Source organism: Tauraco erythrolophus, chromosome 2, assembly GCF_009769465.1.
Source record: "Tauraco erythrolophus isolate bTauEry1 chromosome 2, bTauEry1.pri, whole genome shotgun sequence".
NCBI classification, from domain to species: Eukaryota; Metazoa; Chordata; class Aves; order Musophagiformes; family Musophagidae; genus Tauraco; species Tauraco erythrolophus.
In genome coordinates, this window is record NC_141466.1 from 19304681 (window position 1) to 19318743 (window position 14063).

The 14063-nt window shown below is 39.9% G+C and overlaps 1 protein-coding gene across 3 annotated transcripts in view; it reads left to right on the top strand.

Moving 5' to 3' along the window:
- Window positions 1-14063, top strand: part of CDK19 (cyclin dependent kinase 19) — a 132783-nt gene that overhangs the window by 11789 nt on the left and 106931 nt on the right. For all 3 annotated transcript variants that reach the window (XM_086631264.1, XM_086631267.1, XM_086631266.1), the window contains exon 2: window positions 7418-7493. In XM_086631264.1, coding sequence (XP_086487390.1) covers window positions 7418-7493 — 76 coding nt within the window. The remainder of the gene's footprint in view (window positions 1-7417; window positions 7494-14063) is intronic.

Below are 14063 nucleotides of genomic sequence, written 5' to 3' on the forward strand. Positions count from 1 at the left end.
TGTTTATAGTAGACTTAATTTTAGAATGCTTATTTCAACAAACAATATTTTTTTTGTTGGAAAGTTTTGTGGTTTTTTTTTTAAACCAACCAACTAAAAAAAAATATCATGGTTTTAAAAATTCACAGATTATCTTATGAGTCCTGACTTAGCCTTCTTTTGGGCATGCATTTTTGCAACTACCTGGCATTGTCAAGTCTATAAAATTATCAGAAAATGGAGTAGGAGGCTATGCTTTTAGTGTTCAGGAATTTAATGTTGTTACGTTTTGAGAAGCATAATATCTAAAATGACACAAACTTCTGCCTTTTAGTCCTGCTGGGTTCATAGATGCCAGAAGAGTTTAAAGTATGGACTTGAAGGTCTAGAAGGTGGCAAAAGATAGAGAAGTGCTGCCTTCTGGTGTTTATCTGTGTGCTGGGGTAGCTGGTGCTGTCTGGGACATTTGGAGGGTGACCTAGCAGAGTTTAGTGGGTATTGTCAGGCAGTGGCATCAATGAGCTGTGTAGCATTCAGGTCCCTTTTTGAAAATTGAGATTATAAGGACTTTGAGACAAAAGATTCAGAAACACAACATGAAGTGTAGCATACTGTTTCCATTCCCTGGATCAGCTTTGGAGATTGTTTTTTTTTAATTTCACTCCAGTGCTTCCTGTATTGAGTAACAAAGACTGTCCTGTTTGGTGTGGGGAGTGGGGGCAAGCAACAAACAGAAGTTTACTTTTAGATGTAGTTCCAGACAAGATGCGAGCTCAGCTTTTAAAGGTTGTATAGTCACTGCCTACTGGGGAGGTTGGCTTCCCACCCTTCATGGAAAGTCCAAGCCCAGGTTTGAGCAGATGAGGTGACATACATGTCTGCTCTTTCTGCCTGAGAAGTCCTTTCCTGTGGCCTACACATGTGTGCTCCTCTGTTTGCAGCACGGAGAAGGCTCCCACCCAGCCTCTGAGGGATGAATCAGCAGGCAGGCCAGCTAGGCAGCCTGCAGGCCGTAGTGGAATGAGGTGAAAGTCTGCCAGTTTCATCCGTTCGTTTCACATGGCCAAACCCAGCCATATGTAACTGGGGTATTTGTGTGGTATTGAACTTGTCTGGCACTGGGCTGTAGGAACAGCCTGGAGCTGCTCTGAATTTTTTAATGTATCAGCAGACAGCTGCCTCGAAGGTGAAGAAAAATAAAGCTTTTAAAGGTCTGAGGTGGTCATAGATTTCTTCTAAATTTCTGCTTACTGTCCTTACTGTTTCACATTTTGAGTTTCTTATTTAGCTCTCAAAATGAACTAATATATCTGCATCGAAATTCAGCATGTATACTGTTCTCTAGAAATAAAGATCAACCTGTGCATTCCCAGCTTCTGTCGTTTGTGGCTGGCTGCTGTGTGGATGAAAAGGAACTAGCTGAGCTCCTGACTCGATAAGGCTTGATACGGTTTGTTTTCTATAAAGTTTTTCTAGCTAGGTGGTCTTGAATTGATTTTATGGTGCACTTCATTTGTTTAAGAAAACATGCACTTTAGTTTTATTTATGATATTGTGCCCTTAATTTGAGAAATTTAGTATCAGTATATACTGTAGTGTTAATGTCTGTATTAACTGATGTGATAGTTATAGTTGTAGCTTCGGTGTGATTGCAGTCTTTCAAGCCAGTTCCTTGATGTGGATAATAAATTCTGAAGTTGGAATGTATGTTAAATTATCTGTGAATACAAGAGGAATCATCATTAAAGGTTTTAAAATTAGAATAATAGGGATAAAACAATAGTTTGAACCATGCACTATTTTCAAATCCTGTTTTTCTTACGGGCTTGGGCAAGTTGTATCTAGTTTTCCATTGGCTTGTCTGTAAAGTGGTTTCTCGTATGATGGGAGCATTCTGAAGTACAACTGCAATACTTAAGACCGTTTAACTCCTTTGAAATGTTTTATTTAGAAGGATGCCATTCAGAAGACTGAGAATAAAGTGAATTTTTTACTTTTTGTGCTTTTCAAAGTGTTTGGAAAATGGAAACTGAAAGTGTTACCTGGAAGAAGCAGTAATCATTTTCATTTTCTGCTTTGAATACTGCAATAGGACATAAGCCAGCTGAGTAAAACTTTTGGGGACATGAGGACAGAATTTTCCTTTGCACTGTACAAATTAAAATGTTAACTTTAACTTTAAGGATTACAGAATGGGATATCTATTGGTGAGGGAAAAGCTTAATCTCACAGATGAAGTTACAGCCTTACGCTGATATGGATTTTTATAACAGAGGGATGTTCTCAGTTATTGCTGGTGGGTGTGAGGACCCTTGCTTTCGGGTGCTGCCTATGGCAATCTGAACTATAGAGTCAGGAAGTTTTCGGGATGTGGTATCTCATCAGCAGTTTCATTTTTGTAAAAAGTTAATCCCTCTTAAAATAGCATGAATTGTAATGCTTATGTCACTAGAAGCAATGTTGGTTTTAATTTTTACCCCTAGTTTCGAATAAGGGAACTTGAAGTGTGGAGAAGCCTGGTGATGGTGTGACGTGGTACTCATTTTATCAGGCAAATTCTTCTGCATCAGTTTTGAAAAGCTTTAATAGAAATTGTAAATCGCAGCCTCTTAAAGAATAGAGTTCCTCTTCAGTTCTGTTTTGCTGTGTTTTTCGCTGAGGTTCAGTGAGCACGTTGCCACCGTTAGCCTGGGGTGGCTGTTTAATGGAACCTGCTTGATTAAACCTTGGTGAATGCCACTTGCTCCCTGCCCTCAGACAAGCCCCCACACAGTAGGACCCTCCAGTTAGTTGGCCTGCTCCCAAGCCAGTACTTCTATGAACCAGATGAAAATGATTATGGACAAAAACCTTGTTTCTGCTTGGCCATCCCTAGCGTAGGTGCATTTTGCCTCATACCAGAGCTGTGTAGTTTGTTGTTCGGGCTTGATTTTTAAACTTAATCAGTCTCGCTCCACTCTCTAGTGAAAGATGTACTGATACAGGATCTGTCAGAAAAGAATTTATGAAAACTTTCCTGTTGTATAATTCTGTACAAGTTCTTGAGATGTGTTCAGAGTTTTTCTGTATGTTCAACACAAAGTAGAAATACTTCCCCCAGCCTCAAGTGTTTCGTAAAAGAATAGGTCTTTAGGTAAGTATACTGTTCAACTCCCTATCACACACACTATTTGACATTATTTATTGAATTCTCACAAGTGGGAAAATAGCTAATAAATTACCTATTTTTTTTTCCTTTGGCCATTTAATACCATTTTATTGAGTAACCAGAATTGTGTATTTCATCGGATTGCATTGGGTGACTCAGTATTGAAGTTTTAAATATATTTCTTTCTTTCTCATATTATCTTGAGGTTACTATTAAATGGAAAATATTATTAGTTAAAATACTGCTTGGTGGAGATCTTTTGGAAAGTGCTTTAAACAGCTATTATGTTTGCATAATAAGAACAGTGAACTTTGGAAAAGTATTCATACAGACTTTCATTTCTGCCAAAGCAAGCAAATGGTATTTATGTAGTTAAAGGAGTCTATGTTTATGATTCCAAAGCTGTTGATAAAAAACATTTTGTAGGATCTAGGATGTGGTATCTTTGGAGTTCTTCGTCCCTGATAGCCATTTGTTTTAGGTATTTCATTATCCCAGTTTTTGCTCCATGTTCACCAAAACCAGTGTCCTAGAAGTATCTTGTTCGCAGCTCAGTAAGATTGTCTTCTTTTCTCACATGCTATAATACCTTAAGTTATTGGGTTGTTGATTTTTTTAAAACATCTTTCATAATTTCTTGTTTGTATCTTACAATCCTGTGTTGAGTGAAGGACTGTTAAGTGATGATGGACTGGCAGAGGTGTTAAGCAGCAGTGTGTGACAAAGGCATACCTGGTCTCTGCAATGACCTTCAGTCTGTGAAGGTCTGAGTAACTGAATGCACTGCTTGCATCTGTAGAAGTAGTTCAAGGGTAGCTGTATCAGTGGGATGGTGTGCCTGGTTAAGTAGATGTGCCAAAAGAAGGGTACACTGCAGTGCTCTAGTGCCTACGTTGTTTTGGGATTCAACCTGATATGTCTGCGCGGGATTGTTCTGTACTGCATAGTTTAAGCATGACCATAGTTTAAAAGCTGTGGTGAATTTTAAATGTCTAGGATTGGTTTTGGTTCTGCAGACAACATAATTTTGTTATCGCTGTCTCAGTAAGTGATCTGAGTTATGGAGTTAATACTTTGCAGTTGATGTATATCTTCTGCGTAGATAGCAGAACCGTATATTAGAGGGGATGGGCATTTATTATTTACTCTTTTAAAATCTGGACTAGTCAATGAAATCAAAAGCAATTTCTGTGAGATAAAGTATCAGCTTATTACCTGTAAAGTTACACGTTTCTTGGTTCTGCATCCATGTCTTGAGCCAAGTTCTTGTAAATGACTAATTCATGAAAATAACAAGGCTGTATGTCCAATTCTGAAGTTACTCCAGAAAGTGTACTTTGTGAGCAGCTCTTATGAGCTATTAATGCAGTATTTGGCCTAATTTTAGTAATTGTAACTTCTTAGGCTTTCTTTTGTCCTTAAAAAGTTTGGGCATTCCCCTGCCCCTACGTACAGATTCAGAAGTTATATGTTTAAAATACTGTGATAGGAGGCTATTTTATTTTAGTTAGCATTGAAGAATAAAAGTTTGTTTTAGAAGAGGAGAGTCCAGTCTTGTTATGTTTGTTTGTAATAGAATAATGGAATTGTGGAATGGTTTAGGTTGGAAGGGACCTTAAAGTTCATCTAGTTCCAGTCTTCTTGCTATGGGCAGGGACACCTTCCACTACACCAGGTTGCTCAAAGCCTCATCCAGCCTCACCTTGAACACTTCCAGGGATGGGACATCTACAGCTCCTCTGGGCAACCTATTCCAGTGCCTCACCACCCTCAGAGTGGAGAATTTCTTCATTAGATCTAATTGAAATCTACCCTCTTTCAGTTTAAAACCATTGCCCCTTGTCCTATCACTACATGCCCTTGTAAAAAGTCCCTCTCCAGCTTTCCTGTAGGCCCCCTTTAAGTACTGGAAGGCTGCTATAAGATCACCCTGGAGCCTTCTCTTCTCCAGGCTGAACAGCCCCAACTCTCTCAGCCTGTTTGCATAGCAGAGGTGTTCCAGCCCTCAGATCATCTTCATGGCCCTCCTCTGGACCCACTCCAGCAGCTCCATGTCCTTCTTGTGTTGGGGACTCCAGAGCTGAACACAGTATTCCAGGTGGGGTCTCACGAGAGCAGAGTAGAGGGGCAGAATCACTTCCCTTGACCTGCTGGCCACACTCCTTTTGATGCAGCCCAGGATGTGGTTGGCTTTCTGGGCTGCCAGTGCACATTGCCGGCTCATGTTGAGTTTCTCATCCACCAGCACTCCCAAGTCCTTTTTCTCAGGGCTGCTCTCAATCCATTCTCTGCCCAGCAGCCTGTACTTGTGCTTGGGATTGCCCCGACCCACGTGCAGGACCTTGCACTTGGCCTTGTTGAACTTAGAGGTTTGCACGGACTGATCTCTCCAGCCTGTCAAGGTTCCTCTGGATGGCATCCCTTTCCTCCAGCGTGTCCACCACCCCACACAACTTGGTGTCATCTGCAAGCTTGCTGAGGGTGCACTCGATCCCGTCTGTGTTGGTTGTTAAGATTTGCATCTAAGTATCTGAATGGGTGAATATTTTGGGGGTAGCTGCAAGGCATGTTGTAAGTTACTGTTCTTCCCATTTCTCCACAGAAAATCTGTGCAAAATGAGAATGTGTTTCTCTCTTTGGCCATTGCAAAGTAATTTAGGTTGCCTCAAAGTAACCCATTCCTTTTGCTTCAGCTGCAGAAGAATCTTCTGTTACTCCAGACCTATCTGGAGAAAGAGGCCCTTCAAACCTGTAGCCTAATGTGCCTGGTCTTGCTTCCTTGGAGATCAATGTTGCACCAAATCCCAAACACACTGGGATACCCTGCTTTGAAATAAAGTAGATTACATTTCCATTACAATTGCATTTATCTATTTTTTAGTTTGGAGGGAATATATTTTCAAAGATTTCATGTAAGTGCTTGTTTGAGAGAAGAATAACAACTGTTTTTGAGTTAAGGTGCAGCACCAGAACTCGGGTTTCCCAGTTGGAACAGCTGCTGAGTGACTCTTTCTTCAAAAGTGGATTTACTTTTTGCAAAACTTGCAGCGCAGTGAGTTTTCATGTGTAGTAAGAATGTATCTGGAATTTTTCTTGTCATATTTGGCTTCAAAAAACCACCATAGTGCAAAATGGAAGCGAAGCACAATGTTAACTATAGATAGGCGTTGTGGGTTTAGCTGCTCCTGAAAATTACTGAGAAGAAAGACCACCTGTAGTTACTGATATGTGTAGGCAGTTAGAATTTCTGGTAAATCTCATCTCATCCCCTCCCCATGAGCCTCCACTCAGCCGCTTCTCATCCCATGAATTTCAGAGATGGGTGGGTCTGGAGGAGGGTGGGAAAGAGGATGGAGTTGGGCAGGACACAGGCCCGCAGTTAAAAGCTAGAGAGGCTGAAACGAAGTCAAGTTAATTTTTCAGTGTAAGAAGACGAAATGATTTGGGACTGGAAAAAGGGGAAACTGAAGTCTACTAGAAATGCCATAGGGAATTTCTATAGGGGCTTCTGGGTTGCCAAATCCTAACTGGTGAGTCTGCAGAAGTGCATCCGCGTTGTGCATCGTTGTCGTCATCTATCGATGACAGCTGAATCCCACGAAACCTTCCCATAGGCACTAAGCTGGTGACGTTGTATCGCAAGGGCTTCGAGATGCTGCTGCATTTTCTTGTTCTGTTGGTCTTCCCTCTAAATCAGTTCAAACTGTGGTTATTTAAAAGGATAGTACTGTATTAGGGCTGAATGTTTTCACCTTCTCTGGCTTTGTACATCAGAGCACAGTTTCATATGACATGCAGGGCTCTGTCAGTAGTAAACACTTATATAAAGTGTAATTACTTGAAAATAATAGTATTTCAGAAAGAAAAGTGGATTGACAGTGGCTCATAAAATCAAGTAAGAACCTTGCGGTTCCTAGGTATTTCTAGGCATGGGGTGCAACTGCGCACCTTTTTCAGGATAGTAGGCAGTATCCTGGAATTTCAGGAAAAGTGTCCTCCAAAATTTTCTGTAGACATGTTTGTAGTAACCTGTATGGTTTCAGAGAGAAATGAATATAGGTTAACAAAGTTTCTTTATGTAGGAGTTTTTGTTTCGAATTTTTGAAGTCTGTGTTGAAAGGAAACTTGCGTTTAATATCTAAGTGTAATTTATGTATAAAACCAGATTGACTTTTCAGCTTCTTGATCGAGACCAAATTAAAATAAATCATTATACTTGTGTCGATTGTGTAATATAAGATAGAGCTAAAAAATATTCCTCTTTTTTTTTTTTTTTTTTCCTGTGTGCAGAAAAGATGAAAAGGAGTATGCACTGAAGCAAATTGAAGGTACAGGGATATCCATGTCGGCCTGTAGAGAGATTGCAGTAAGTGTACATAAATGAAAGTATTTTTACTGACATTTTTATTCAACAGATATTTTATTTTCTGTGAATTAAGTAACATTTTAAAATATGCAAGCATGAAAGTTATTCAAACATGAGCTTTTCTTAAAATGCTTTCTAAATAATGCTACTTCTTTTCTAGTGGAAAGAGATATTCTCGCTAGGTAATAATAATGCCTCTTTCTGGTATAATTTTGTTTTATCGGCTTTTATGTGTTGAGAGGGAAGTACATATGAACCTTTTAATGAAGACTTATTTTAAAAAGGATGTTTTTAAAATGACTTGAAGAAAAAGGATTCTGAAAGATTACAACTGCCATTACAAGTCCGCTTGCTAATAATATATTTTGTTTCAGACTAATGATACCTTACTCGTCTTTAGTACTTGAGAATAGTTTGTTCTCCTCATTCTTTGTTTCTAAGTATAGAGAAGTTTCATAGAGCACTAAAAAACAGCTTTTATTGTATTTTTATTACATGTGTCTTGCAAGAAAAAATAGATTCAGAAATTGCACATTTTTGAGCACAGTAGTGCCCATCATTCCTTCAAAGTTGGTAAAAATTGGATGTTTGTATATGAAGGTAGAATCTGATCTTTAAATGTTTGTTTTGTGACTGAAAATGTTCATTACTGTCAAAGTGCTGGATAGTGAGTAAGATTTTGTAAGGCAAGAGTTTCTTGCATTGCAAAAGAAGTCTACTTGCTTGATTAAATATTTACCTTGTTTTAATGCTGTCTCTATGCTAAGGGCTGTTGAAATGTATGTTGGGATTGTGCCTAATGCTTTTTATAATCTAGTAGTGTTGCACTGAAATACAGCATTCAGGTGTGCAATGCAATGTGAGGCATTAGAAACTCATGATGATCATGAACTGAACAAGCCACTGTGTTGTGTTTAGTGTAGTGCCCATGGTAATTGGGCACTACTACTTGCCCTTGGACGACACCAAGCTGGGAGGCTGTGTTGATCTGCTCGAAGGTAAAGAGGCCCTTCAGAGGGATTTGAACAGACTGGATCGTTGGACTGAGGCCAATGGCATGAGCTTTAATAAGGCCAAGTGCAGAGTCCTTCACTTGGGGTATAAAAACCCCAAGCATCGCTATAGGCTTGGGGATGAGTGGCTGGAGAGCTGCCTGGCAGAGAAGGACCTGGGGGTGTTGGTTGACTACCGGCTTGATATGAGCCAGCAGTGTGCCCAGGTGGCCAAAAAGGCCAATGGGATACTGGCGTGTATGAAGAATAGTGTAACCAGCAGGAATAGGGAAGTGATCCTGCCCCTGTACTCGGCACTGGTGAGGCCGCACCTGGAATATTGTGTCCAGTTTTGGGCCCCTCGCTTTAAGAGAGATATTGAGAGAGAGATATTCTCTGGAGCAGGTCCAGAGAAGAGCGACTAAACTGGTCAAGGGGCTGGAAAATAAAACTTATGAGGAGCGGCTGAGGGAGTTAGAATCATAGAATCATAGAATGGTTAGGGCTGGAAGGGACCTTCAAAGGTCATCTAGTCCAACCCCCCTGCAAGGAACAGGGATATCTCCAACTAGATCAGGTTGCTCAGGGCCTCGTCCAACCTGGCCTTGAACGTCTCCAGGGATGAAGCATCCACCACCTCTCTGGGCAACCTGTTCCAGTATTGGGCAACTCTGTTCCAGAGTTGGGGCTGTTTAGCCTGGAGAAGAGGAGGCTGAGGGGAGACCTGATTACGGCCTACAAATACTTGAGAAGGGATGGTGGGGAGGTGGGGGAAGGGCTCTTTACATTAGCGATGGGTGATAGGACAAGAGGAAATGGGTATAAGCTTAGTCAGGGGAGATTCAAGTTGGACATTAGAAAGTATTTCTTCTCTGAAAGGGTTGTCAGCCACTGGAATAGGCTGCCCAGGGAGGTGGTTGAGTCCCCATCCCTGGATGTGTTTAAGAATAGGATGGATGAGCTACTTAGGGATATGGTTTAATGGGGGATTAGGGATGGCTGGACTGGATGATCTCTAAGGTCTTTTCCAACCTAGAAATCTATGAATCTATGAATTCTGTATGAAGAGACGTAGCAGATAAAACTGCTGTCCTTTTAAAGTGCTTGCCACTATAAGGTCAAGGTCAATCATGGATTTGAGAGGTGACTGCATTGCTGTCAGTCATTTTACATAAAATCTACTCAGTGACCTTTTTGCTAATATTTTTGCCTTTGGAGGAAATAAGAAATCCTCTTTTAACATCAGTACTAGATTATATTCTTGTTACTATAAAGTTGATTTTGATAGCAGTGAGGGTTTTTTGTTTGTTTTTCTTTTATTCTTGTCCTTTGTCTGTTTTTAATTGTGCTACTATGGTGGTGTGAAATAGTCCAAAGGAGACTTTCCCATTATCATGCTACTGTGGTATGGAGCTGGTTCAGGCATTCCTGGATACAACATCGTGAGCAAGCAGGGAGTGTCTAAACCACGACATTATGTATTTCCTCTGGTATACATCACCATTTCAGTCTTGACTTTTTTTTTTTTATTGTTTTAGACTCTTTTTTATTATTGATGAAACTTTGTGCAAAGCTCAGTACAGCTTGGAAAATTTCACAACTACTGTGTAAGTTGCTTGAATGTTCTCAATGGTTCTTCCTGTATTCTTCCTCAAATGATATTTTACTCTCTTCAGACCTTATTGTAAAACTTTATTACATAAGATAATGTAGCAAATCGCTGTTTGCCTCAGTGAAATTTCAGGTTGGGCAACTATTAGAAATGTGAAAAAGGTGAAGGTGAAATAGTTGAAAAAGAAACATGGACTTTTTTGTCCTACAGAAATAAGCAGAATCGAGTGCATTTTCCGTAATGAGTAGACTTATAATTAATGCATTAATAGTTAATCTTGTATTTAAAGGCTTAGATAGGTAACAAAGAAGGTGATGTTTACTGATAATTAAAGACTATCAGTCTGGAAAGAGGCCATGTTAAAATCCCATGAGTAGTTCTTTTGATGTTTAAATCACTCCCTAAAACCACCACCCCCACTGTCCCCAACACCAAAAAAACCCCAAACCCCACCCATATTCTATGGAAGCTGAGAAAATGAAAGACACACCAGTGTATATGGTTCTGTGTATCTTCAGAATATTTTAATAATTCGGTAACATGAAGACACTTGACAATGTGCTCAAGAAATACACTGATGAACAAAAAGGCATTCAGTTTTGCAGTCCAAGACTATTTTGTGTGTAGTATTGCCTAGACACTCAGAGTAAGATCTACTAGCTGACTTTCCCTAAGAGAAAAGGCAGGTGACTCATCACTTGTGATGTTACAGATCAAGTTGGTCTGTCTTTGCTTAGGACTTGGAAAAACTAAGGCCTCTTTTACCACTGTTAATCTGAACTCTTCCTGGAGGAAGGCATATGTCAGTGAAAACATCATAGAGGTAGTGGTTCCTGGGTCAAGTGAGGATTACTGTCTTTCAAGTATAGGATGATACCTGCTGAAGGAATCCATATTTCAGCCAGTTCTGTTGTATGCCTTGTGTTGTTGGCCTTGTTGAACTTCATGTGGTTCGCAAAAGCTCACCTCTCAACCAAACCTCATGAAGTTCAACAAGGCCAAGTGAAAGGTCTATCCTGCACATGGGTCAGGGCAAGCCCAGGTCTTCACCAGTAAGACCAGTCTTCAGGAATCTCATGCACCTGAGATCAGAGGGAAAATCCAGCAAGGAAGACTTAAGTTTGGTGGAAGAGGACCAGGTTAGGGAGCACTTGAACAAACTGGACATATATAAGTCTGTGATGCCTGATGGATTGCACTTACAAATGCTAAGGGGGCTGTCTGATATCATTATGAGACCACTCTCAATTATCCTTGAAAGATCATGGAGACTGGGAGAGGTTCCTGAGGAATGGAAGAGAGCAAATGTCACTCCTGAATCCAAGAAGGAGGATCAAGGGAACTACAGGTTGGTTATCCTCACCAGCCTGTAGCTGTGGCAGTCACTTGTACTGCAGTGAATACAGTCTTACTCTGAAATTATTCTTAACCCAAAAGAAGATAGTTTAAGAATGTCTTTTTATAAATAAGATCTTTTTTTATCCCCTGAAGCACAGCCTGTAGACAAAGACAACTACTACTAAAAGTTTCATGTGAGCCAACAGCTTGAGTTAGATCCTAGGACGCTCTTCTGTCAACTCCTGGTCCTTTCCAGCTTTTCTTCCCACTCCTAACACAGGAACTTCCTGACTTCCAGGGATAAATTACCAACTCTAGCCATCTTCTCTGTAAATAGTGATCTTAATTCTAAACTTCATTGTTTTTTTTCTGTATCAGGTGGTGTGGTTTTTGTTTTTGTTTTTTTTTTTTTCAATAGCTCAGTAGCCTTTTTTTCTGTGGGGGGAAAAAAATTAGACTAGACAGTTACAGATGATTTAAATGGGAGAAGTAGAGCCACAAACCAGCAGTGTTTCTCTCCTAGCCATGCTTAAGAGTGCTCTGAGTTGGGCAGTTTTGCCCTGCGTAGATGTTGGGTCGGGGAGAGGTAATTAGTTGTTAGGGAGGCTGCTCCTTCTGGGAGACCTTGAAACATTGCCAGTATGCTGTGAGACACTAACGCGAGCATTAGTTGGCCTTTGTGTTCATACTTACAGTTATGGATACAAGCTAAAATAATTCAGACTGTAAATGAGTTACTGAAAGCTGGTTCGGACAATTTAGCATGCACAAATTATTCTCAGGCCTTTTGCCTATTGATGCAATGTATCTTACAAAGTGCTAGAGGGTACAAATATTTCAGCATCCTCAGTTTCTGAGGGTGGGCAAGGTTTTAGAAGCCTTACAGGTTAAACGATAGGTTTTTGTAACCTTTTTGTGTTTGTTGGCTTTCTTGAGCAAGACTGTATTTGTGGTTATTTTCTGCCTCCTTGCTGTCTGTGGCCCTCTCTTTCACATAGGCAGCTCTTTTGGGGCTGCGTCTCTCTCCCCTTGGCTTTGAAGGTCTGTGGCGGTGTGGTGCTGTAGGTGAGCCAGGGAGGTCCAGCTAGGCTTACTGTCTCTGTTTTGAAGCACTTTGTGCCTTTTCCATATGCTTCTCAGCAGGGCTGCTGGCAGCGTGGCACAGGGATGCTCATGGGGACATGCTGTGTGCTGGTAGAGCTATTAAAGCTTCTTTGCTTTTACTTCTGTCAGGTGCTGCATGTCACTTATGAGGTCCTCTTGCATCCCTGGTTGGAAACCGCTTGGTTAAATGAACTAAACATGAAGCTACTTAATTTGAGACTGTGGACCAGGCTGGCATTGTAACCTGTTCACCCTGTCTCTGCATCTTTAGGAATGTAGAAAAGATCAGCTGTACAGGAGTAATGATACCTTTTCAATATTATTGATTCACCTTGATGATATGTAATGCCATTGACTCTCTTCAAGTACAGTTACACAGAATTTCAAAATAGTACAAATCCTTTGCTTTGGCTATATTGAACCTTTCCTTGACCTTGACTATCACAGCAGCTTGCAGTATTTACTGTTATGTAAATATGTAGGTATTATGTAGAAAAATAGGTTTCTAAACCTTGGTCCTTGGCTTTGTTTAAGGTGAGGGTAGGTAAAACAAAGCTTGTCAAAAGTCTGTGTCTCTGAGTACATTTGCTGTAGGAGATTCCTTTTGAATGTCAGAACTTCTTTTCCCTTGCCAAGAAAATATAAATGTGTAGAATATTTGGCAATGTAAAATCTCCCCATAAATTCTCTACTACCTAATTAGAAAAGATTGTTAGATTTGTGTTTGTGGAAACTTTGAAACTTCACTCCCTCTTTCAATAGCTGGAGGTAGTGAAATAAGTACAAGCTTAAAAAAAATAATAATTTGAAGGGATTTTTAATAGAGAGTTAGGGCATGTGTTGGCTAGAGGTATCTGTGCATCATGATTTTATAAGTATGAATCATCTGGAAGGAGTTTTTTGGTTCAACTACATGACAACTCGTGTTTTGCATGCCATAGGAAGAATAAGAGCTCTCTGCATTACACGGCCTAATCTTGTATTATCTGTGTAATTTATATGCTTTTTGTGTAAAGGAGTACTTAAATTCCTGCTTTGGTTGTTCTTCAAAAGGGTTCTGTGGACATTTTTTGTCTTTTTTTATTTTATTGTATCTGAAAGAACAATTAAATTCATAAAATAAAAAAGTACATAGGTAGTAAATATGTTGACTAAAAAGAGATTTTTGTTTTAACAATTAAGTTGACTTTTTTCTTATCAGCCCATAAATACACTGTAATGTTTACGAAAATAAATTTTGCAGCTTGAAGTATAATTTTTTTTGTCAAGTAATTGTAACGAAAGTAGAGCATCATCTGAAGCAGCTAGTCAGCTCCATTGTCTAACTACAGCCACCTCCTGCAGCAACTTAACAGCAAGAAAAAAGAGCATGCTGAGGAGAAAGGAAAAAGGATGCTGCTTTTAGCACACCATTGCTTTCTAGCTACAAAATTTGAAACTTTTTTTTTTTATACAGAGATTACTTTCGTTTTTTTGAAGTTGTGTCTCTGCTCAAAGCAGGAGAGCAATATCAACAAATCTATG